We start from the raw sequence: 26,738 nt of genomic DNA on the forward strand, positions 1-26,738 counted from the left end.
TATATTTAATATATATCTTAAAGTATAATTAATATATGTTTATATATTAAATATACTTTACACAGAAAAAATATTAATATATGTTTTGTAAAATATTTAATATATGTTTAATGTATATGTTTTGTAATGTATGTTTAGTATATATGTAATATATGTTTAGTATTTATGTTTTGTATGTTTTGTATATTTTGTAATATATGATTAGTATATATGTTTTGTAAATATTTAATATATGTTTAGTATATTTAATATATATATTAAAGTATATTTAATATATCTTTATATATTAAACGTAACATATAGTAACATATATTAAATATTTACAAAACATATATACTAGACATATATTACAGAATATACAAACATACAAAACATAAATACTAAACATATATTACAAAATATATATACTAAACATATATTACAAAACATATATACTAAACATATATTAAATATTTTACAAAACATATATTAATATTTTTTTCTGTGTAAAGTATATTTAATATATATCTTAAAGTATAATTAATATATGTTTATATATTAAATATACTTTACACAGAAAAAATATTAATATATGTTTTGTAAAATATTTAATATATGTTTAATATATATGTTTAGTATATATGTAATATATGTTTAGTATTTATGTTTTGTATGTTTTGTATATTTTGTAATATACGATTAGTATATATGTTTTGTAAATATTTAATATATGTTTAGTATATTTAATATGTATATATTAAAGTATATTTAATACATGTTTAAACGTGAAAACGAAACGAATGATAAGTCTACTACTTCTCCTTATCATTTCTATCCAGTGATATCGTACCGACGAGTTCAAAAAAAAAAGGGAAAGAAAGCGACGAATTATTGCATACGGCTCGGCCAGCGAACCGGTTGCCAGCGCAAGGGGTTAAACAAGAACGATTTTCTTTGGCGTTGGCTCCTTTCGATCTGCCGAATCTGCCGCGGCGGTGTGTTGTCATCAGGGAATCGATCCGTGTTTCGCAAAGAGGCGGAAAGAGCAGATGAACGAGTGGCACGAGAGAGGGGAGGAGATGGGCTCCCGCGTCCGCGGCAATTCGTTAAGACGCTTAGTTAAGCAAACAAGAGCGGAGAGTCGGTGGGAAACGATATACGTGCCACGGCAGAAAATCCACGGCTCTGTCTGTTGGTAATTGCGCGCAGCTGTGTTATAGCGCACGGAGATACCGAACGTCAGCTCACGTACCGCTTTCCCTCCACCGCCGGTCGCGAATCGAACCGCGCCGAACGATTCCCGATTCGCGCGACCTTCTCCCGCGAGCACCGAGGGACAAGGGACATTTTGAAAATGAGACAACGACGAGTGTATTTGTTCCCTCCGCCGTGAACTCGCGCGTGGGACAAAAAAAGGCGACGAGGACGAGTGGACGAGTAGTAGGTGTACGGATCGATCGCGAACACAGTTTCCGAAGGAAACGACCTCACCATCGCGGCATACTGGCCTTATGTTTATACATATGTCCTGCACATGGTACGGCGCTACTCGCCGGAGAGGCGATCGCGCGCGCGACCGGGTAGAAACGTAATTTCCAATATTAGAACGGGCAACCAGGAGGAGGCAGCCAGGCAACCGGACCAGATGTCTGCCGGTACTGACTACCCGAAGAGAGAGAGAGAGAGAGAGAGAGAGAGAGAGAGAGAGAACCGTACGTTTGGCTTCCTTTCATTACAAAAATGTCACGCACAGCCATCGTGTGTGTATGTTTTCTTGCTCGCAACGGCCTTTGACGGTGAGCCCGCGTTCCTCTCTCCCTCCTCCGTTCACCCTCTTCTTCAACGCGTCATCGCGTAACGAAGAACACGCGCGGCGCAACGCGATTCGAATCGCGAGCAAGTGAACTCGGAGCGCGGAGCTTTCGAAAGCTTTCTCTCGAACCGGCGACCAAGCGACGACTTCCCCACCACCGCGATAACCACTCGTTTACGCTGCTGGCAAGAAACGCTCGGCTGCTGGGGCAACCAGTTGCGAAGCTCAAACTCGTTCGCGTTACGAAGATGTCACGAGCAGACACGCGTCGCGTTCAGCTCGGCATTTGACGTTTCGCTCGTCGCGCTTGCCCACGTATCCGCAGCTCTCTCTCTCTCTCTCCGACTCTCTGACTCTCTGTCCGGGATAAACGCGATGAGAAATTGCGGTGTACCGAAAAACAGCGCGCGTGCAACCGATTACGCGCCCCCTCCCCCTTTCATAGCACTGATCACTGTGTGACTATTTCTGTCACTTTAGAAACATTTCTCATCTTTCAAGAAGAATTCTTGAACGCCATTAGTTTGCTCGCGTCGTTGACGAAAGAAGAACACAGGAGGAACAATCAATCGCGAGTCGAAACGTCCCCGTCGCGGGGTGCAAGGAGTCGTCGTCTCTCTTTAAAGCGCGGGATCTGGTCGCGACACCTGACCGACTTGTTGGTCAGCGTGTATGCCAGGTTTATCAGAAGCAGGAGAAGACGAGAGTACGAGAGCGACAGGGGAGGAAAAAAGATAAAAAGAAAAGCAAGAGGAGAAACCGAGAGAGAGAGAGAGAGAGAGAGAGAAAGCGCGCAAGATTAATAATATAGGAAAGCCAAAGCCATGCCACCCTCCGACGAGTTTTCCTCTGCCTCACTTCTGTTGCCAACAGTTAATCGATATAATACTTGAGATGAGAGTACAGCGGGCCAACGATAGCGCGTGTCTCGCGCCGCTACGTAGTACATATGCACGCACACGCGGCCGAATCTGCGTCCACGAGCTCCGAGCGAACGCGCATTCGTGTTTTACCATTCCGTTATCCTTCGACACCTATTCCGCGATAATCCAATTCTCTCTAACTCTTCGCCGGCCGATCGATCGGTCGATCGTTAATCAAACAAAATTGCGAAATCGGCTGCTATCGACGATCGTGCAACCGTGCACGCGGCGATTAAAGATGGGATTTCTTACGAGCGTCAGACGCATGCACGTCGAATGCATTTACGCGGATATATGTTCCTGCTTTTCTATGCGTGGCCTTGGCGAAATCGCTTCAAACGTCCGCCGCAACAATTAAGGAAGATACGATAGCGGTGAATAATTAACTTGTACATCTTCCATTATAGCTCGATGGATTCCCGAATGTTACGGATGGACGATCTTTCGTGCGACAGAGATTTTGCCAGTTGTTCCCGTTTCTCGAATAATCGCATGATAGAAAAAAACAGAAATGGTCGACGAAATCTCAGGTAAACACTGAAAAAAATCGTCCAGCTCGTCGAGGTCAGTGATGTCCGGGGATTTTCCCGAATTAAAAGATATATCAATTATTTTTCAGACCGTTCATTATTTTCTTCATTATTTTATTCTTTCTTTTACTTTTATTCGTCGGATTAAACTGCAGCGCATGTTCGGAGCAATTTTAATAAAATGAAGGAAGGAAGAAACGTGCAACCGTTTTTTTCATTGTAATCAGAACGAATCCCAAAAACAGATCACAAGAATAGGTAAACAAAAATTACGATACAACGTAAAAATGAAAATTATATTACTTCTCGAGTTTAATGCAGTGCATGTTGGAAAATTGCGCGCAGAAAAACAGGAACATCCAGGGAAAAATCGCAAAACGCAGTCTCCTAACGTGCCTCGATCTTGATACGACTTTCTAACTTCTAAAAATCGCGTTCTCGAAACTAGATGCTTCAGAGCTCTCTCTCTCTCTCTCTCGTTCGAGTCACTTACGATCACTGAAAAGACGTGAAACGAAATCGGCCGGCAAATCGAAAATCGCAAGGATTTAACCGTTCGGGCGAGATGTACAACGATCGAGCTCGAGCAAGGGAGGTGACGCGACGTCGATTCGGTTAATCGCGAGGAGGTACGCCGCCGATTATCGTGCGAAACGATGCACCTGACGGTTTTCCTACTTGGGTCTTCCTACTCGCATCCATCTACCGTTTCTCGAAGAAGGCTCGAGTTTCCCCGAGCATCGAGCACGACTGGCTGCTAGCTGCTGGCTGCCTTCCGGCTGCCTTCCTCTCTTCCCTTCGTTCGACACACACGTGCGCGCACGGGATGTCGTCCCGTTTACTTCAACGAGAACCGCCTGGCGACAGTTGTGTCTCCTTTTTTTTTTTTTTTTCTTTCTTTGCGTTTCAAACGGTGCCGGCCGCGGTCGCTTCGTATTTATTCATTCCAGTCCAAAGCGTTGCTTTGCCACGGCGATTCGAAAGCAAAGCTAAATTTTGAAAGCTAGACGATTAACCTCTTGCGCCGGAACTTTCCAAGTTGAAAATTCTCTCAGTTCTACGTATATTGAAATGTGACCCAGGCAGAACGAATTATAAGTTTATTTACTTCTTAGTAATCTCTAAAAAAAAAAAAAAAAAAGGAAAAGAAAGCGACGAATTGTTGTACACGGTCACTCGTTATGGTCCGCGGACCAGCGCAAGGGGTTAAACACGGTGCGGCGCGAGATTTCACGTTATCCAGCGGTTAGAAACGAGATGAGAGATGTGCCTACCTTCTCCGATCGGCGATCGGGCTTCCGGTCCTCTCGAACCCTCCAGGAAATCCAAAAGATCGTCCGTAGCACGACCGCGCGACTTCTCGATCGTCGTGTCACCGGCGACGCGAGTATCTAGCGAAATCCGCGAGATCGACGCGCGACCACCACAACCACGCGTTTCATCGTTTCGTCCAACCACCGTTTTCTTCTGCGGACGATCGCGAACGATCGAGCAACGAACGGCGGCTGTTGGTAGAAACGCGCGACGCGAGGAGAAAGGACGAAGAGAGCAGAGAGAACGAACGAACGAACGAACGAGGGGGATTTCGCGGGCGAGAGACAGGGCGTGCGCGATAGGAAGGAACGCGAAGCACGGACGGCTGTCGCCAGCCGACTGAACGTCTCGTCGCATCGGAGAACTGGAAGAACGGCGCCGACCGGAGGAGGACGAGGAAGAGAGGTGGTGGCTTGCAACCTCGACCACGCAACCTCTACGCTCGCTCCATGGCTGCACCAGCGATTCTTCTAGTCACCGTACTCCGCACTCTGGATCATCGAAACAACGTTCCCCCTGGCCAGTGTACGGACTTCGAACTTGGCCGTTTCTCCTTTTTTTCTTCTTCTTCTTTCTCCCTCTTCATAAAGCGAAACTACCACTCTCTGTAAATAGAGATCGTGAAAGCAAACTTGCACGGCAGACGTACGCGTTTGAAAGCTGCGCGAACGAGCCGTGGTATAGCAGCCCGACAGGTATAGGTATATACGCGTGGGTATCGTAAACGGGCCAGTTTGCTCCTGACGCGTCGATATATTCTCGCGAAGGAAGTCTCTGCGGGTGAAACTGAGAAATAGCCCGCCATCCTCTCGCTTCTCCTTTCCTCTACTCTTATTTTCGCGACGATCTTCGTACGACCACGTCGCGCCGTGTCTCTCCGGTACCTTCGTATCTCGCGCGACTCGCGTTCCACGTGACCGGGTGAGAAAACATCGCAGCGAAGAGGAAGAGGAGAGAGAGAGAGAGAGAAAGAGAAGGCGAAAGATCGTCCTAGTTTCGCGCGTTGATTTCACGTCGATTTGCGCACGTATTGACTGGACCGTTCGGTATATCGAGATCGATCGGCCGTTCGCTCGAGAACGCGGCAACGTTCACGCACGCTTCAAACTTGCAAGTATCTATGCACGTAGTCGAGATCCCATAGCCACGCTTCTCTATACTCCGAACCAACGTCAACTATCTATACGCGTATGCGCGCCAGTATACTATCCACATCTCTCTATTCCCGGTTCTAGTCCCTGTTCCTCTCCCTGCCCCTGCTTATCGGCACAAATTCATGCGCGACCACCACCGACACACGCGCGCCGCACCACCGGCCTATTATACGTATTATTAGCACTCCGTCACAGTCCTGTCATCGGCATGTACGCTCCTCTACGCGCGCGCCTCACCACGCCGAAATTCCCGAATAACAACACCACACACCATGGTTTCCCATGGCCCCCGTCTTTCCACGAATTTTCCTACCGCGACAGAGATCATCGCTTCGAAACTGGCTCTGCGAACACGAGAGAACGTCGCGAGAATCGTTTTCTCCGACGCTGTCTGCGGTTATTCGCGGTTGTTCGAAGACGAAAAAAAAGGTATACCGGTCGCCTCTCGTCGCTACAGTTGGACGTGTTATTGCCATTCGCGTTGCGATTTCAACGCAAAGTTTCGATTCGTCGGACGGGTAATCGTAAGTTTGAACGGGGTGATGCCGTCACTCGCAGGCATCAACGAAACTCCGCGCGCACTCGTAATTTACGACTTATCGGCTCTGATTCGAGTAATTTTCGCGCTTGTGAAAATTATACCGACGTGGCTCGTGCTCGTCCAACAAATTTCCACCCTTCCTCCCTCTCTCTCTCTTTGTCCCTAGTCACCTCTTTCCTTTTCCTCCCCTTTCTCTCTCTCTCTCTCTCTCTCTCTCTCTCTCTCTCTCTTCCAACCAACCCCTCCTCCCTTCCTCTCCCACCGTGGAAGTGACGCACAAAATCGTGCTCCCGGCACGAGCTGGCTTGTACCGAGATGTCGATACCACGAAGAGCGGATGTCAATAGCACGAAGTCACTCCTTTCGCGAGGGAGAAACCGCGTCAGCCGATTTTACAGCGTTTTCGCGGCACCGTGTAGAAAAAAAAAAAAGAAAAAAAAACGCGCAACCGTGTTGTTGCTCGATCGGCGATCCCTCGATCGGAATAAGCGTTCGCGGCTACTCGCGTGAGAAATCGATCGCGCGCCGAGTCCAAGTTCCAGGACGAGTTTTTCAACTTTTTCAACAAAAAGAACTTTTTCAACTGGTTTTCTTTACCTTTTAGTTCCCTAAGCTGGAAACTCGTGTCCGCTGGTAGCAGCGTTCGTTCACCGAATCCCTTGGAAACGTTCGATCCGCAGCACTGTTTCTGACACCTTTCGTCGAGTTAATGGGTATGCCGAGAGCGTGCTTTTCTATTACTTTGCACCGCTCAAAAACGAATTCTGCTGTTTCTGTTCGCGCGCGCAGTTCAATGAGGATCAGGTACAGTCTTGATAATACAGCGTTGCGCTGCAGGTACAGTGGTAAGTGCAAAGTATACCTCCGAAATTGTTTATCGTATCTCCCATGCTTTTCGACTCGATAAACATACAGTTCAGCAGCGTTCTCGAAATTTGGTTGGTTTCGCTTTCCTTCTGAAAAAAGTTCCATTTTATCACTAAAGTCAGAAGTCAGTTGTAGAGGAATATAGTTTTTGGTATTTACTAACAAAGGTACTGTACTATAATATTGCGGCAGTAAAATTTTCCGAATATGTTATTTCAGAGATATTTTGGATCGATAAAGTTAAAGATGAGGGTCATTCTTCAACGAAAATGAACGATTTTCAAGATAATCGCAAAAATTTTCAACAAAACTAGCATTCCGCAATTTTTTTCATGTTAGCTTTCGTCAGTCAGAACAATATCTTCATCACTTTCATTTTAATAGCTTTTTTAATTGTTGCTATTCTCTTGTTCTTCATTACTTTGATTTTACCTATTTTGTTTAAATTTTCTTCTACTTTCTCTTCATAGGATGACAGAGTTATTATAGCAGTACTTCCAAAACGCTTATTATATTCCTTGCTGGGAATTGTTGGTAATTTGGTTTCTGCCAAGAAACTTTGACATCAATTCTTCAGGAGAGAAGTCGTAATATTCCAGTGTTCCTTTGGAGCCACTAGAAAAATTTTTCCATCTTCTTTTAACCCATATTATCTTAACAAACTGTTTTAATTGACAATGCCATCCGATCTTTGTCCCATTCTTCCAAAAAAATAAACATAATTGAGTACTTTTTCTACAAAAAACATTTGACTTTGTCTCAGCATTCGTACACTTGAACATCCCTGATTCTCCAACAGATTCAAAAAAGATCCTTCTCCGGATTAATTACACGTTTTAATTCGTTATACTTCGCATTATCAAAAAACGCGTATTATATACGTATTCGATATATAATCTGGCTGCATGAGCAGTTATTCTAAAGAACGAAACTGGCTATCGAATCAGACAAAATTAAACAGCTGATTCCTCGTTTTATCGACTACCAGCAGCTTATATTCTTCTTCCTAGATTCATATCTTTTTACCATTCCAACACACTGTTTATTTTCCATTCGTTCGTACATGATTGACCAAATGTATCACTTAACGTAACCTGAAATTTTATTAAGCGAAATGTAAGTTAAATGTAAATTAAATTAAATATATCGACATGTTATTTTGTTTCTATTCTTTCATTTCATTGTATAAGAAAATTTTTATATTACTTCGAGTATTCGAAACGTTTAAATTGTCAATTTTTAAGAATTTGTAAAACTTACGACTTTATTTGAAAATATGGAAACGTTATCAGAAGCAGAATAGTTTAAGAGGAAACGAGAGAGAGAGAGAGAGAGAGAGAGAGAGAAGGGGAGAGAGAAAAAGAAAAACTGACAGAAAACAGCTGAGACGCAGCTGGTTTCTGGCATCGCGACGGCTGGCGTCTTCCGCGCGAAGAACGCCGTCCGTGCCTGTATGCATATATATATACATATATATATATGTCCTTCTCTGTATATACATGTGCATATGGCTGACGTGTGTGTATAGTACAAACCATCCATGGTAGAAAGCAGAATCGAAATCGTTTCTCAAAAAACATATTTAGAAGAGAAACAATAAACGACTTTGAAAAGTTTTGCGATTCGTGTGTCAAAAAATACGATGAGGAAGCACATTTATGTAAATAGAGAAGGCAATCTCCTAAAATAAATTTTTCTGTCGAAGAACCATCATAAGCGGGTCGACTCCATAATGAAATTTCATTTCAAGAAATTCATTTCTGTAAACGCGATTTCTTTTATTCTCTCGCTAGTTTATAACTTCAGTCGTATACAACTGAAAGCGTTTGCAATTTGTAGTTTGTAGTTTGTAACTTCAGAACTCGTATTTGTTGTCGTCATAACCTATTAACAATTTTCAGTTAAAATTTAACGCGTTTAGTTATTAGTGAATAAGTAAAGGCAATTATACTTACGATCAAAAACACCATTCTAATTATCCGAGTATCGACGTTGAACACGATGCATTGAGCGTGACAATTTGCAATTGCTATACAAACTTATTAAAACAAACGGCTTATTAATTGTAACGGTGCGATTCTTCCCGCGCGATTTCGAGTCATATATATGCATCTCTACCGACATCTCTGAGACTTGACGAGAACTATGAATTGCCGGTAAAATCGATGCTGTTCAAACGTGTTCCAGGCTACGTATTTCGTTTCGATAGAGAAATACATATCTTCCTTGATCGATCTTTCTTATTCGTAGAATAAATACGCACTGTACTTACCGCTACGAAATGATGGACGCTTCTACAGTGTACAAATAATACTTTATTATTTCGTTAGTCGACACTGACAAAATTCACAGGTTTATCAGTTACAAATATACGATTGCGCGTACATCTACTTCATGTAAATTGCATGTAATCGAAACTTTCCAAATTTTCGTAGTTACTTGCCATCGATGGAACTGAACCGTTATTGTCGGCTAACCATTTTGCGCGATAACATTAACGTATAAAATATCAATCTTCTTTTTCCTCTCTTTTTTGTTTTATTATTATTATTTTATTATTATTATTATTATTATTATTATCTCTTTCTTTTCTTTTTTGGCAATTCTTCTTTTTCGTAGTCTTCCGATTCTCTAATTCTGGAACGAACGTTTTAACCAGTATCGGACGTGCAGGACGAAGTATCGGCGTTACTTTGATCGTTGTTGCTCTCCGTTGACGAACTATCGTTGCTCTTTATTCGTCGTTTCCGCAGCTTAGCGAATTGAAACTCCTCAACCGGCACTGTACATCAACAATTGAAGTCGTTATTAGTTTCGTTTGCGCAGTTAAATTACGTGTTACGGGAAAGGGAACGATCTCGTGTAGCCTAACGAGTGGGAAATAGATTCAAGTAAATTACATTTAGCAAAATCGAAATATAACATATCTGTATTTTCTTCCTTTTCTTTTTTTTTTTCGTACTATTTCTAAAATTCATTTCATTACAACGTGAACTCTTACGTTACAGCCATAGCGTACCTAGGTAGGCTTTAAACCAATTGGAATTCATCACCCGCAATATCTTTTTAATACATTTCGATACTGTGACATACTACGGCTGTAACATGTACATTGTTTTACGTTAACAACGCTCGGAAAGTAATTAGTTTTTTATCTCTCTACCAAAAAGGTAATACCGACTTAATCGCATAATATATGTAAAGTGTTGCGTTTCATTGACGAACCGTTTGACAAAACGGCATTCTTCTCCTTCAAATTTGCAGAAATTTCATTATCTTTATGTATTACATACATATAAATAAATAAATATATATATATAATTTAATTCGGTGTACAAGTCGCAATAAAACAAATGCGACCAATACCACACGAGTATAAAGGATTTAATTGTAAGTAGTTTAATAATTGAAAATGTAATATCGATCAATTGATCTTCTTCTACTGATCAACTTCATATTACAATTTATTTATCAAAATTGGATTAACATTGTTGAAAATCTCCGCTTATGATTGACAAATCGTATAATGGTTATCATTATACTTAGTTCATTCATATTTATAATACTAAATGCTACCAGAAATTTCAGTTGAACTAGGTGAAGTACGTTAAAGAAATGATTGTACAGATACATTATCGTACAAATGGTGAATCTCGTTTGATTCGACGAATGATCTTTCGATAAAAATTTAACTAAGAAAACGAAAACGATAGAAGATAGAAACATCATTACAACAACGAATAACTTGTCACAGTGTAAGTAAAATTTATTGTACGGTAATACGATTACTTGTACTGCAAGTTTGGTTACCATCAGAATCTGGATCTCGATCCGTAACAGTATGAGAGGCGCTTGGTAATGGAACAATTTCAGGTTCAAGCGGTTTTACAGGACAGTCTACATCTTCAACGATTACTTCTTCTGCTAAACTGCTCCTTACAGCTTCTACATTTGTAAAAAGGTATCAAATTAAAATTTCATAACCAAGAGCATACCATAATTCTCATAATATATACTATAATTTTGTCAATTCTCAAGATACCATTAAACTTACCGTTAAATGCTTGAGGATATTGTTGACTTAGTTTGTTCTTTACAATACGAATTCTTTTAAAAATATAATCCAGATCTCTCTTCATCTCCACTAATAACGCTGTGTGTTTTTTGAATTCGTTGCCAGCAGTTTTTAATCTATTTATTGACAACTGATTGCAATTAGTCAACATCTCGTTAGTTTTTTCAAATCTCTGCAACCTGTGAAACAATGATTTTGGTAAACGACAGGTACGAAAACAGATTTTGCACCTGGATTAGTAATTGAAAGGAATACTTCAAAAAGTATTTTTACATTTGCTTTTGAGCCCTTATCATAGATTCTACATCCTGTTGATCAACAATTCCAGCCAAACCTTGAATAAATACTTCTGGTGCCGTATAATTTTGAAAGCACTCGAAACTTCCAGTATCAGATTCTGGTGTACCTTGCGCTGTTGCCATCTTTTTGTTTCTTTATTCTTTAAATATTATGTTGCATAAATACTATATTTATTCTTACATAATCTCAACATGACCACATCTGTTTGTTCCAGTCAAATTCTCCAATCATATTGTTTTCTCTTTATAATTATATCTTTATAAACATTTATCAAGTTTGAAAAATTTATTGCAAAGAAACAACGTTAACCTTAACGTAATCATACAACGTAATCATATAACACGATGGAAGAACACAATAACATGAATTTCGTTTTCCTTAAAGTTGTGCTTTTTTTAAAAATTTTTGTCACATATTAGCTCAACGTCAACACAATATACGACATTGTATAAATATTGAAAATGTTCATTCGTGCTGACTTGCTAACGCTTGACGACATGTTTATCATTGTATTTACTTATAATCTAAAATCAATGACTGAAACGTCGTTTTGGTTTTTCAGAAAATCGAGTGAAATAATTTTTTCACAAATAACAACTCCTCTTCAACAATGATGCAATGCAATTGAATTTACAATGTTTTCGATTGAACTAAATATATTAAACAAACCACACACTTTGCTCTCAACAGCTGTTCGAAGTCAGATGTTTTCACGAAGGTTGGTAGAAAGTTCAGCATTCAAATTTCCACAGTGACTGTTGTATCACAAAGCGAAGCTTCGGAAATTTCGTGCAGCGAATAAGTCTAAGAATCACGTGTGTCTTTCGATTCAGAATGGCACAAAATATAAATCCATTTTATTCGTCTCAGAACGCTCCAAATAAAGCTACAGAGGAAAAACAGAATATACCAAAAGACAAACATGCAGTTAGTAAACGGTACGCAAATTTTATTAAACGTATAAAATACACGATTGATTTTACTCTCATATATTATTTGTTCATTGTCGTTTTTTTGCCCATCTTTCTTCCAGTATTTTTCACTTTTTACTTAAACTTTTGTACAACAGATATTTTTTAGTCTAACAGCGATATTAGGATACATAACCTAGTCACAATGTTTGGGCATACAATTCACAAATATTAAATCCTTTTAAAATTGCATATAAATATCCTTATCTGTGACTGTGTAGTTTACAATAGATTTATTCATAATCTCCTTTCCCATGACATTTTTCCATGATATTGATAAAATCAATATATTTTGAATAGATTGCAGAAGGAACTTATGGTTTTGATGATGAGTACAGAAAAAGGCGTTTCTGCCTTTCCAGATGGAGAAAATCTATTTAAATGGATAGGAACTATTACAGGACCACGGGATACAGTAATAATTTTGCTACTATAATAATAATAATATTAATAAATACCAAAGATAACATTTATTTTCATTTATTATTGCAGGTTTATGCTGGTCTTACATATAAATTAACTTTAGAATTTCCCCATAGCTATCCATATAGTGCTCCAATTGTACGTTTTGCTACTCCTTGTTTTCATCCAAATGTGGACGCAGTAGGTAATATTTGTCTGGATATATTAAAAGAAAAATGGAGTGCTTTATATGATGTGCGTACTATATTGTTATCTATACAATCTCTTCTTAATGGTGAGTCTTTAGTAACATAACAGAAAATGCTGATAAATTTATGAAATTGTAAATGCTGAACCTTTTCTTTTAGAACCTAACAATGAGAGCCCTCTCAATCCACAGGCAGCAAAGTTATGGAATGACCAGACAAAGTATAAAAAACATTTAACAGAAGAATATCACAGAGCTATGAATGGTGATCAGTCAGACTCATGATAAGTGTATTTTTATAAAAATTTTGGCTTGTTCATTATTTTTATTTTTATCAATGTTACATCTAGATATAAGATATAGAAGAACAAACTGCACTGAATTTTTGTACTTCATTATAGAAAATTTCATCTCCTATTATCTTTTGAACCTGCATGTTCTATCGTGCAAAAGGACGTACAAATACTTTTTATATTGTTAGTCACGATCATCTTTATTATATGATTTCATCAATCTATCTTGATAATGTATAGAAATTTGTATCATGCTTTTAAGACTGTATATGCGGATTAAACATTTTATATCATCAATTTGTACCACAAACTTTTATTTATTTTTACTCTTAGTATACATATTAGATATATTTTGAAGTTTTCCATCCATACGAGTGACCATTGTCGTTATGTCATCAATGATTATTGTATATTTAAAGAATAAATATTTTAAACACTAATATTATGGAATTTATTATACCTTTGCAAACTGTTTTGTTAAAAACGAAATATATAACATTTTTGTGTGATTGAATAAAGCTATACCAAATTAATTAATGTTAATCATCTTCAAAATAATAGATATTAAAATAATGAAGAATCCAATGCAGAAAAACACTGAAGCATTTCGGACCTCTAATTTTGTAGGAGTATTGGTTTATGAAATATGTATTTTCAAAAAACAGTTAGAAGTATAAGAAATAATATACTTAAAATATTTAGAATGTCTTGTATTATTTATACAGAACATTAAATGTCCTATATTATTGATAGAATATATATTTTTGGCTCAAATATCAATTATCGCATATGTTGTATATTAATATAATAATATGTAAGTTCTTTAAAAAATTTCGTGTTATTTATATCGATTGTCCTCTGAAAAGTTCAATATTTTGGGAATTAATTTCCTTATAAACAAAATCAATGACTAAAAATTTCAAAAATAAGATAAGAGATAAAAAATATTCAAATACATTACAAATTTTTGATAAGCAATGTTGATATGATATTTTGAAAAAATTTAATGTGTGAAAAGTGTTTAAAGTAAATTCAATATCTCGCGGTACTATCACGTGAGCAGTATTTTATAACGACAGTGCATCAGTGTAAGCAAGAAAGTTGCTAACAATGCTAGTGAATATTCATCGAAATTTTGCGAATAATATATTGTCTCAACTAAGCTTTTTTCGACAAAAAGCTATTCGATTCAGTTCGATGCTTCAAGGCCGTGTTTCTGAGGTATTATATCTAAACGGTAGATGGTATGGAAAGATGAGAGCATGTGCTGTTTTTTATGCACAATGTATTGATGTGTGAAAGTTTTTTCTTATATATCTTTTGAGAACTAAAGGCGATCTTAATTTTTTAAATAGACTGCTGTATTTTTTTTTTTTTTATATTATATGAAGATGAATTGAACGATGTATCATTCAATGATCTTCACACTTACACAGCCAGAAAAGAAATAGTTCGGATGTAATGTACTTAACTCGTGCGTGCACACGACACACACACACACACACATATATATATCTCGAATACGAATACAAATTAAAATATTTTTCAATAGGAACAAAAAGTTAATGTCAATGGAGTCGATATCAGTTATGTGAGAGCTGGTACAGGTGAACATCCAGTTTTGCTTTTACCAGGTGCCTTGGGTGAGTAACTTTACAAAAATTATCACGTCCGATACACAATTATAATTGTGCTAATTTGGCGAAGGCCATCTAGGGGCAGTTGATTAAACGTAAAAATGTAAGCTGAATAGTTATATTCTTAACCGAATTTAGTATTTTAATAATACGATTTTTTTGTGTAGATATTATACATATATATACAGTTTAAGATAATATTTCAAGCATAACTAGTGCTCAAACATAATTTACCACATTTTATTATAAAAATTGTTAAGCAATTCGAGAGACATTTTAAATTCGAATTGCAATTCGAGAGACATCTTAAATTCGAATTGCAATGTCGTGGCATAGGTTCGATTTGGACGGATTTCAAACCACAAATAGAAGGACTCGATAGAGGAAAATTTACTATAGTAGCATGGGATCCTCCAGGCTATGGAAAATCAAGGCCACCCGACAAAACGTTCCCGGATGATTTTTTTCAACGTGATGCCAATTGGGCATACAATTTAATGAAAGTTTTAGGTTACACAAAATTCTCATTGATAGGATGGAGCGATGGTGGTATTACTTCTTTAATGCTTGCTTCGATGTTCCCTAATAACATTCGGAAGATGGTAGCTGTTGCTGCGAATGCCTATGTAACACCAGAAGAAGTCAAAATTTACAAAAGTACGTTTCTTTCTTTTTGATTATTGGATACAAATTATTGAAAATTAATTATTGAAAATCGTTTTATTATTCTTCTTCTTCTCTACCGATAGATTACCAAAATATAGATACTTGGTCCGAAAAAATGCGAGCACCAATGATAGAGGTATACGGCGAGGAATATTTTCGAAAAACTTGGTCTAATTGGGTGGATGCAATTTTAAGAATTTGCGAGAAACAACATGGTGACTTGTGCAAAGAGTCGTTAGCAAAAATTAAATGTCCTAGTTTGATCATTCAGGGAACCAAAGATGCTATGGTACTTCCGGAACATCCAATTTACTTGAAGGATCACATCGTCGGTGCAAAGTTTGTACAATTTAATTTATACTTTGATCTAAACATGAACGATATAGCTGACGTGAGTAAAAATCATTTTAGGTTGAAGATCTTTGAAAAGGGAGCGCATAATTTGCACTTACGATATCCCGAAGAATTTAATGACGTCGTTACCAAATTTTTAATCGAGTGATCGATAATTTTGCAATGCAAATGTGATATAAATATGATATATATTCATATACCTTCTTTCTTTCTAAATTTTTTTTATTTTGATACTTTTGTATACGTTATAACATTTTTTGTGTATTACGAGACATATATATTCTTGAACATTAATATACCTATAATTAATCACAGATATTAGAAAAAACATTCTTATTAAACGTTCAGACAGCAATTGTACACTACGCTGAGTGCATGATACAGCATAGAGGACAGACGTGGGATAACCGGCACAGAAATCAAGTCAGAGAAAGGAGCTATAGAATCATGTAGGCGACGAAGGCTTTCCGTAGGCTTACTTCTTTCGACAAGAGACACTTCCAAATAACGTTTCCATTTTTTTAACTGAAGATTAATCTCTATCCAATCTTCTCCGAATTCATAATTTCTAATGTACGTTATTTTGCTCTTGACTAAATCTTTTCTAAATCTTGACTAACTCTTTATTTATTATTATTTATTGAAAATATAATTGGATTATTAAATGAAATAAATTGAACGATTGATTTGACAAAAGGCACGAAATTAGGATTTAAACAAAAATTTGAAGAGAACAAGTATTTTAATAGAGATTAGCACAATTCAATACCGATGTCAAGAACCACCCGTCCGAAATATCCGCAATGCGCTTCGGACCAAAATCGATCTCCCGGCTACTACGCCCCAACGAACCATTTGCCAGGAATTTGTCAGCAGTGCGATACGATATTTCACTTTCTACAGATAAATGATATCTTCTTTTTTTACTTATGATCTTGATGTGCGCGGTTTATTTGTACCTTAAAAGCAAACATGGTAATGGTATATAAGTAAAACGAATTCGAATAAAGCGAATATTTAAGATTCGTATTGAGATATTGCAGGCAGATAGAAAGTGGTCTTGTGCTACTTATTATACGAGTGGCTTCATAGTCAAGAATATTCATGTAGACACTTATATACTCTGTGCAATATATCTCTACTAAATATAAATTAATTAAAATTGTATAATTCGCAGGTCATCAAGAAGGGCAATAAACTACAATAAAATAAATAATTATCGATATACAATATCTGTTAAATCGTTTTCATCATCCTTATTTTAAGATGTACGAAGTTATGTTAGGAACTACGTTACATAAGCTCAATCGTTATAAGTAATAAAAGAAAACGGATAGTAAAGGTGACATATAAAATGCAGTGGACGTATCCAAACATGGACAGACTGCTTCTCGATTCGATCATGTGAACCTCTCCTTATTCTTTACGCTCTTTCTCCTATTGCGTTCCCTTTCTGTAGCAAATGTTTTAACAACTATCGATGTTTTAAAAATAATTTTAAATGCACGACATTTGGAAGAGCACAATAACTACCCACTACTATAGGTAGAGACTAAGTAACATTTAAATAGAGAATACTTTAAAATTTCTATCGCAACCTTATGTTTTAGCGGATATCTGTCTACGCAAATGAAAAATAGTTCGCCTGCAACAACAAATAGTTCTATTTCAACCAAATGCAAGTAAAAGTCGAATATGCAAATGTCTCTCCCGTTTTGGAAATGTGGCAACGTGTTACGATGACATCATCGCAAAGTATTACTCAATAACCAGACTTGGATATAGCAAAATTGGATGTTCTCTCTTTTCGATACATCGTTATATGTTATAATTTATTATTTAGTAAACTTAATTCATTATAACGTTATTATTTAGTAAAACTTAATTTTCTGTTTCATACTTCTGGTACGTCATGTCATTCGATACACAGCACATTAACTATCAATGCTAAATCGAATCCTATTCGAGTTTTATCTGACATGTGATCAAAAGCTACGTGTTACCAAGAAAAATGCTGCCTTTTTTTCAATATTCAATGAACAAAAGAAATGAGAAACGAATCAGAAAGGGTTGAATTGAAAATACCAAAAGAAGAGAAAAGATATGGAAGGGAAGATGGAGAAGAACGACCAGATGACTCACAATCAGATTTCGAAGCTACCGTTATCGAGGTGGTTCCCTTGATCCACAGCTTCGCCACGATGTACCCGAACGCTGTCCAAAGTAGAAAACGATACCATTTACGGCAACTTGCGGGTCCGTTGTTACTCGTTCTCAAACCTGTATTGCTTGAGATTGCTTGAGAAAGTGGTCGTGCATCAAAATCTTGTCCTCGATACAACTTGACCACCCTCACCGGTTTTTTCTTGGAAAACCATCTGATGCCTTGAAGCTTTTTTGAAACCACAAAACAAGCTGCAGCAACTTTCTTTTGCTGTGGAAAATACACGAATGCTAATTGTAGCAGGTATATCACTTTCAAGATTAATGTATTTGTTGTAATTGAGACACATTGACGTGGAAATATTATATGCCTGCGGAAACATTTAGACGTATTTGTCGTACTCGACGACGTCCTTGGGATCAATAAAAGTTGAGGCGGGGCAAGGTTTGGTCCGACTGTCGCTTCGTTCCGACTCGATTCTTTCGACTTGTCTTTATCATTCTTATCATCAATGGTATATTACCTTCGAAACGCATGAATGACGCGTGGGGTTTCTTTCTTTTGCTTGTGCGACCAACAATCAAGTTCAATTAGACAAAATAGAATACTAGTTCTTCCTTTTTTTGAATTTTACCCAGCAATTTATATATGTGCACTTTTCTACAAGCATCGCAAAGTATTCGTTTCAAAAGTATAAAAAATATAGTGCATTTTATATGGTAGAAAAAGTGAAACTGTCTACTTTCTTCAAGCTCGATGGCATTATGACTCATAATGACCCTTTCTAACATATATATAAAATATCGTGACTAATAAAGACAACTTTATTCCGCACGAAGCATTTTCTAACACTAACATTGAAACAAAATTTCGATATATCTTTTATATATATACATAAAATTATATATATCATATTTTGATATGAGATATCTTTTAAAAATTTTCTACAATCTAATTTTTGATTTTCTAGATACTTATCTCATGGTAAAAGCAGATGAATTGATTGCGAACGAGTATTTCCGAACGAATGTTTCAAGCTAAAATTGTTAGCGAGAGTTCAACTCGAGAAGACCGTCTCGTCTTTTGACCGTGATAAATAGAAAGAACGCGGAAATTTCTTTTTGGTCGACACAGGAACACGCGCGTGAATTTCTCGTTCTTCTGTTTCGTCTAAATTAGATGTGATGTCAGCGAAAGTTCCTGCTCGCAGATTCGTTTAATCGTACGGCTAACGAAGGATAATCAGAGTGGTGCATTGTCGTATCGCATCGGTCGAATTGGCCGCGTGATACGTAATCGCACATACATTGTACTCATTTTACCCTTCTTTCTCAGTAAAAGTTTTTCGAAAAAATTTATCATCAAGATATTATTTATAAGCGTTACGCATGAGATAGAAATCTGATCGATGGCCGATATATTCTACTACAGTTTCGTTGCTCCCAATACCAGCGCATAGAAGAACATCGACACAACCAATGATAGATTATTGGATTCTCAGTCAAGAGACTGTTTTCAGATTAACGAAAGAGAAGAAGAAAAGTAGATTAAAAAGTTGCATATATCAACAACCGAAGGTGTACATATTCTTCTCACTTCTCTCAATTAGAATTTACCTCGATAATAAATATGATCCTCCGTTATTGGCAGGTCCGTTATGTTCATGTACTATGATGCGTGTCCATCTATGCAAGACAGTGTTATTCGTACGCGACTCTCTCAAGTAAGTACATGCAAGCGAATATACGACACACATACATTGAGATGCGCGGGCGTGTACACTATCATGGCTGATTTTTTTCCTTCGAAACGAAGAGCGAGTGATCCATACATGGTAACAGTGAGAAGACTGGCTTACGCGTTGCAACGTGTAACCCACCCTACCTGCTCTCCTGTCGCCACTCGTTCGCCTTTCGTTCTTCTCTCCTGCTTATAAAGCTACTTCTATATACATCCTATATGCACGCATACATCTTTACACATTACTTACATATCAGACTTACATATTGTCCATTAATAAACTTTTGCATATATGATGCAAATATATGATTAACATTCAAAAGCAATCATCGATATCTGTAATGTCAAGTGCTGGGAATATTGATGATAATGATACTGTCTCGTATGAATGTTATTCGAAAGAGCTAATTGGAACCAAAGCAACTTTACTATAGCAATCAGTAAAGTATTCGAGGGTAATATATTTTTTAGTAGATCTGCAATATTTGGATGGGTGTGTACTACACCGGTGAGTCACGTATCGACTTTTCTCCCAGCCAACTTCGGGTTGGAGGGTGGGTTTAAGGCACACCCATCATCAGTTAAGGGTGAAGAAGATAGGTGTACGTCTATCAAGTGTTATGCCACTAAAAAAAACGAAACCAAAAATGTTACTTGTTCAATCAAAAATATCTTGATAAAAAATTTTCACGTACTTACCACAATTTTAAATGTTTAAAACAAGAGCATATACTGTAAAGATTAGAATATTTTGTACATTAGTAGAATAATTGCAAAATCTATCGATTTCTTTCTACTCGATAATAACTGGTAATGACGTACTGTATTAATTATCCGATTATCTATAAAAATTGACCTTACGTGTAGATTTAATTGCATTGCAGATAAAAAACAAGTGTTTGAAAATTGTCGTTAGACTATGAAGTCATAATTAAACTTGTAGCCTAGAAGTAGTCGCTGTTTAAAAAAAAAAAGGCCAATCTCGTGAGTATTGAAAAAAAAGAGGTCGAATTCGTAGGCTGACAGCGTTGGCTTGCAATTTTGGCGAATCGAAATTTTGTTAACGATGTCATATCTGCAGAAGCTGGAGCGCAGAATCATTGGAGCAGTTGGCAACGCTGTCGACACTGGCTGGCGGAAAGGTGGCGGGGCTCGAGTATCGTCCAATCAGAAACGTTGTTTGAACCTCTCTACCTCGCTCCCCGTAATCCTGTAGAAGCTTGAAAATCTGTAACGGACGCCGCTGCCGAGGCATATTCGTTTCTGGGCTCTCGTCACGAGTTATCGTGTACCTCGTCGCTAGTTCAATTGTTACAAGAAGCTTCGAAGAAGTTCGAAAAAAAACTACCGAGCAACATGAGGGAAATCGTCCACATTCAAGCCGGCCAGTGCGGTAACCAAATTGGCGCAAAGGTGAGCCCTCGAAATTCTAAAATATTCGAAATAATCGAATCTGTGGAAATCGAACGTTTCTTTGTTTGCGGCGTCATAGTTGGTGGTTTTCATAGGATCGTGTCTACTGTTAACTTTAGTTATTGTTAAAGTCCATTTTAACGTAAGATTCAATTGAAAATAAAAGAGAAAAGGACAAAAAAATGAGTTTCTGTTAAATTTACGCATCAATGTCTTCTCTCGGGTGTACGTTACTTCAAGGGTTCTATTGAATCGGGGAATAGTTTTAATTCCGTTAGATTATAGCGGGGAGATCCGTTTCGACGAAAGAGTGTCGCACTCGAACTACGTGGTACGGTTGGCACGCGAAAGCACGGCAACCACGCTCGGTCGAAGACCTGTCATGGCGACAGAATCTCGCCGGCCGGTTGGTATATACTTAACGGTTTTTTCCGTCGAAGCTTCTTTTACGAAGCGTTGTCGTCAAGCATCTTAACATATACATATGTATATATGTGTATATGTTTGTACTTTCTGTCGTTTAATGCAAATCTCGATGTATTTTTTGAGGGAGAAACACGAATAGAAGCATCTATTTAAAAATTTTCAAATATTTTGCTTAATCTCTGGGCCTGGGTGTGGTCTATCTCCGGCGTGTCGAGATACACCGGTTGATGCGCCAACGGAATCGAACTCGCGGCTGCGCGCGCAACCTCTTTCCCTTCTTTCTCACTCGGTTTCTTTCTCCCATCATCGACATTCTCTCTAGACGTACATATGTATGTATATACACACATATGTAATTCGTCGTTCGCATCTCCTTCCATTCGATGTATTCAAATCTTATTTTCACGATTTCGTCATGTATACGTATGTTATCTCGTGTTATTTTAAGGTATAAAATATATTTTATGAAATTCAAAATCTTATTTATTACAGGGAGTTGCAAGTTTTTCAGAATGAAAAACTGATAATATATATTTATATTTTATATGTAAAAACGAATTCATAGTCGCAGTTACATTATTTAATATACTATAACTGTTATATTGACTCGCGAAAAGTGTAGCAAGTAATATAGTTACATATAGTTACGTGATAATATATATTTATATTTTATATGTAAAAACGAATTCACAGTTCGCAGTTACATTATTTAATATACTATAACTGTCATATTGACTCGCGAAAAGTGTAGCAAGTAATATAGTTATATACATGTATAGTTTACGCTCTCATAGTTTTCAAGGTTGTTTCATTGAGTCAATGTCCGCTTCCTAAATTATCCGCTTCGATTTACAATGCTATTCATTGAAAATATCTTTTCATCAATATTTTACGTAAATTATGATCTCCGTGATTTACCAACAACCGATTGTGCAACAGTTACAATTACCCATTCAGGGATCTTTGTGATCCAAGGACATCGTGTATTACGTGGCGTGGTGAAACGTTTCCAAATACAGAAAGAAGATATCCTTCCGCCATTTTCTTTGGCGTCACATCGCTCGGTTTAGTTTATTTTGTTGGCAACAACTGTCCAGTCGGTCTGATAGTAACCGGATATATCGATCGTTTTTCAGGGTATAAATTCTTTAGTGACGCCATTTTGTGCATCACCAAAAAGTCAATGCTCGATCGATATATGCTGTATGTGCGAGAAATTTTTATTCCAAAAATATATAAAGAAACGAAATTCACTAAAAAAAATTAAAACGACAAAGTTGATATAGATGTTACCAACTCTGCCGACTGTTCAACTAATTTATTATTCTTATCATAATTTATAATGCGAGGTTATTTTGTTCTTTCCAATCTTAAGGATCATAGCAAAAATGAAAATTATTAATTCGTTTATATTTATCATATTTAATTATATTTATCACAGTGTGTAATAATTATTTTGACTTCCTAAATACGTAGATGTATTTACATATGTATGTCTACTGCAAAGACAACTACACAACAACAGCAACTACAAAGTTACACGAGTAGATTCCAAGAGAGCTTAAAGTAGAAATCAGAATGTATATATAAATCGATTGTAACCCCTTGTGATAATTGGACAAGATTGGTATTGCAGTCATCATTCCTATATATAGCGATGACATTGGTGACTCATCTTACAGCATATTATATATACGAACATTCTGTATAATACGTGGTCGGTAGTGGGAGTAAGATTGTACGTGGACAATGTTCACTTCCTATTAACGATGGTCATATATGATTGCAGTGGTTAAAATAAACTGATGTAGGACATTACAGTTTTCATATTACAGATGATATTATCATGACTCCAGTTATCAAATACTTATATTAAGATTTTTCGAAATGTCCAAAAGAGAATTATTACACAGTTCTAAGAAACATTTAAAAAGAAGGAAAGATGTAAGATACAGCTTTAAAGCTGCATTTTAGAAAACGACGTCAGTTTTAATGTGGAGTTAGGCTGCAGTTCTATGATGAAAGTTTTCTACAACAAATTATAGAGCACACGTTATATATGTGTTTGTACATCTTATCTGTTATTTAATAGTTGTGTGATTATTGAATATGTTTTGTTCCTTATCTATTAAAGTAACTTATCTATTAAATGATTTTGCAATAGAATATTTGCGTACATCATTGGCTAGTATTTTGAGAACACATCGATTTCCAGAAATATACTGCTGCAAGGTCTTTGAACTACGGTTAAGAGAGATGCGTACACAGTTTTATTTGTGTGTGTTAACTAGTAGATACGATTGTGCCATGCATTGCTTCGTTGTACGCTGCGTTGTTCGTATTGCGTATTCGTCCATGACTGAAGTAACTAGTCGACAACAGTCGAACGAATGATCATCTCTTGAGATTTAAGTGAATCGCACTTTGGTAAATAAAGTTAAAAGAAGAAATCGACTTCGATATTCTCGTGTTTTCTTTTCTTTTTTCTTTTTTATATATATATATATTCTTTATTCTATATTCTATATTCTATATATATATATCTTTTTTTTATATATATATATATAGATAAAAAAACATAAGACTACATATATTCTTATTAGAGAATAACTATTAATTTCATAGTCTATTAAATATCGATTGTCACAGTATACCCATGGGAGTAAACAATTATTATAAATTTAACGCATCTTTTTCGGAAAGTAATTTTCGCACATTAGTCCTATTTTATATCGGAGCATGACATAATTAATTTTCATTGACAAAGTTTCATTTAATGGTTGATTCATTAAAATTATTGTAATACAAAGGAAAGAAATTTACATGTGCTTTTATGCACGTATACGTAACGAAAAGAAAGGAAAAAAAAAGAACGAAAAGATAAAACTTCCATCCTGGCTGTGCCTTAATGATTGCTTGTATTATGACTAATTACACGCGAGCTATTCGCCGAGGTCGTTGAACCGTTCTTCTCGGTCGATAATACGGAAGACTGAAAACGGATGTGAGGGTAATTGTCAGGAGAAAGCATTGACTGGTACCAAGTAGGATTTCTTTTTCGAATATCGGATTTTCCTGTGTCTTGTAATTAAAACACAAAGGATTGTGTAAATGATTTTTAATATTATAATTCAATATAAATTTTTAATATTAATTTAATATAAATTACGAATTATCGTTTGTTACAGTTTTGGGAAATCATTAGTGACGAGCATGGCATCGACCCAACCGGTACTTATCACGGTGACTCCGATCTTCAATTGGAGAGAATCAACGTGTACTACAATGAAGCGTCCGGTGGAAAATACGTACCACGTGCCATACTCGTCGATTTGGAGCCAGGCACGATGGACTCCGTTCGCTCGGGACCTTTCGGACAGATATTCAGACCAGACAACTTCGTATTCGGACAATCCGGAGCCGGTAACAACTGGGCGAAAGGTCATTATACCGAGGGAGCCGAACTGGTAGACTCTGTTCTCGATGTAGTTAGGAAAGAAGCCGAAAGCTGCGATTGCTTACAAGGTTTCCAACTGACCCACTCGTTGGGCGGTGGTACCGGATCTGGTATGGGAACACTGCTCATCTCAAAAATTCGCGAAGAATATCCTGATAGGATCATGAATACATACTCTGTTGTACCGTCTCCGAAAGTATCAGATACTGTCGTAGAACCGTATAACGCAACGCTTTCTGTACATCAGTTGGTAGAAAACACAGATGAAACTTACTGCATCGACAACGAGGCCCTTTACGATATTTGCTTCCGTACTCTGAAATTATCTACACCCACCTATGGCGATCTGAACCACCTCGTCTCCCTTACGATGTCTGGCGTCACCACCTGTCTAAGGTTCCCTGGCCAGTTGAATGCCGATCTGAGGAAACTCGCCGTGAACATGGTACCGTTCCCGCGACTCCATTTCTTCATGCCAGGTTTCGCACCGCTTACCTCCCGTGGCAGCCAACAGTACAGAGCTCTCTCTGTGCCCGAGCTCACTCAACAGATGTTCGACGCGAAGAACATGATGGCAGCGTGCGATCCAAGACATGGCAGATACCTCACAGTAGCAGCGATTTTCCGTGGCAGAATGTCGATGAAGGAAGTCGACGAGCAAATGCTCAACATTCAAAACAAGAACAGCTCCTACTTTGTCGAGTGGATCCCGAACAACGTGAAAACGGCCGTTTGCGACATCCCACCACGTGGCTTGAAGATGTCTGCCACCTTCATCGGCAATTCGACGGCTATCCAGGAGTTGTTCAAGAGAATCTCCGAACAATTTACCGCTATGTTCAGGAGAAAAGCTTTCCTTCATTGGTATACTGGAGAGGGTATGGACGAGATGGAATTCACCGAGGCCGAGTCAAACATGAACGATCTGGTCTCGGAATATCAGCAGTACCAGGAAGCCACTGCCGACGAGGATGCGGAATTCGACGAGGAACAGGAAGCAGAAGTCGACGAAAATTAAACATCGACTCTACTTTATTCTACATACTGTCTGTACTCTATCATTCATCCATCATTGTCCTTCGCTCTTCTACTGCTTTTTAACTTTGCGTTTATTTCTTTCCTCCTATTCTGTCTCCCCCTTTTTAATTTCTTTTTTACTGATGTCGGGCGCGCTTTTTTCATCAGTACCACACGAACATAGACACATACACTCGCATTCTTTGGATAATTTGATTAGTAAATCGTTTTTATCGATTTTTTTTTCTATATTCGTTTGTTTGAATTACATAGTTTGCGAGGCGCGTCTTTGTATTCATTGTATAACCGCTTATGCGGACAGCATCATCTTTGAATAAATTATTACCATATAAATGTACGGTTTTATAAAAACCCCTTATTATTGTCGTACTATTCTATACGTACTACTATCATGTTTGATGATTCATTTTTTATATTTATGAAACTACAATGTAGCATATTTGTATTTATATTTGTTCCCTCATCTATGGACT

At 37.5% G+C, this 26,738-nt stretch overlaps 5 protein-coding genes and 1 pseudogene across 8 annotated transcripts in view; 4 read left to right on the top strand and 2 right to left on the bottom strand.

The window, feature by feature from the left end:
• Positions 1–6,082, bottom strand: part of LOC122528485 (protein CBFA2T2-like) — a 31,829-nt gene extending 25,747 nt beyond the window's left edge. The window contains exon 1 of one of the 4 annotated variants that reach the window (XM_043653676.1): positions 4,520–6,082. In XM_043653676.1, the coding sequence (XP_043509611.1) occupies positions 4,520–4,916 (397 nt within the window). In that variant the 5' untranslated portion in view covers positions 4,917–6,082. Of the gene's footprint in view, positions 1–1,695; positions 2,240–4,519 lie in introns of those variants that run through there. The other 3 variants (XM_043653674.1, XM_043653673.1, XM_043653675.1) reach the window with 3 other exon arrangements.
• Positions 6,083–9,416: 3,334 nt separating this feature from the next.
• Positions 9,417–11,728, bottom strand: LOC122528512 (kxDL motif-containing protein CG10681). Its single transcript, XM_043653740.1, has 4 exons — positions 11,470–11,728; positions 11,176–11,375; positions 10,932–11,066; positions 9,417–9,903 (listed from the first exon to the last, which is right to left on the bottom strand). The coding sequence occupies exons 1-4, from the start codon at positions 11,616–11,618 to the stop codon at positions 9,773–9,775; spliced, it is 615 nt and encodes a 204-aa protein (XP_043509675.1). The 5' UTR covers positions 11,619–11,728; the 3' UTR covers positions 9,417–9,772.
• A 516-nt stretch (positions 11,729–12,244) lies between these two features.
• LOC122528513 (ubiquitin-conjugating enzyme E2 C) lies at positions 12,245–13,667 on the top strand. Its single transcript, XM_043653741.1, has 4 exons — positions 12,245–12,434; positions 12,768–12,882; positions 12,960–13,164; positions 13,238–13,667. Exons 1-4 carry the CDS (start codon positions 12,331–12,333, stop codon positions 13,360–13,362), a joined length of 549 nt encoding a protein of 182 aa, XP_043509676.1. The 5' UTR covers positions 12,245–12,330; the 3' UTR covers positions 13,363–13,667.
• Positions 13,668–14,421: 754 nt separating this feature from the next.
• On the top strand, positions 14,422–16,226 carry LOC122528508 (valacyclovir hydrolase). The gene is made up of 5 exons (XM_043653729.1): positions 14,422–14,591; positions 14,923–15,013; positions 15,344–15,664; positions 15,757–16,012; positions 16,085–16,226. The coding sequence occupies exons 1-5, from the start codon at positions 14,481–14,483 to the stop codon at positions 16,173–16,175; spliced, it is 870 nt and encodes a 289-aa protein (XP_043509664.1). The 5' UTR covers positions 14,422–14,480; the 3' UTR covers positions 16,176–16,226.
• A 3,403-nt stretch (positions 16,227–19,629) lies between these two features.
• Positions 19,630–21,262, top strand: LOC122528517 (annotated as a pseudogene).
• On the top strand, positions 21,166–26,524 carry LOC122528498 (tubulin beta-1 chain). The gene is made up of 2 exons (XM_043653709.1): positions 21,166–21,344; positions 24,959–26,524. Exons 1-2 carry the CDS (start codon positions 21,288–21,290, stop codon positions 26,243–26,245), a joined length of 1,344 nt encoding a protein of 447 aa, XP_043509644.1. The 5' UTR covers positions 21,166–21,287; the 3' UTR covers positions 26,246–26,524.
• Positions 26,525–26,738: the final 214 nt, after the last annotated feature.

Source organism: Frieseomelitta varia, unplaced genomic scaffold (assembly GCF_011392965.1).
Source record: "Frieseomelitta varia isolate USP_RPSP 00005682 unplaced genomic scaffold, Fvar_1.2 scaffold_251, whole genome shotgun sequence".
NCBI lineage: Eukaryota > Metazoa > Arthropoda > Insecta > Hymenoptera > Apidae > Frieseomelitta > Frieseomelitta varia.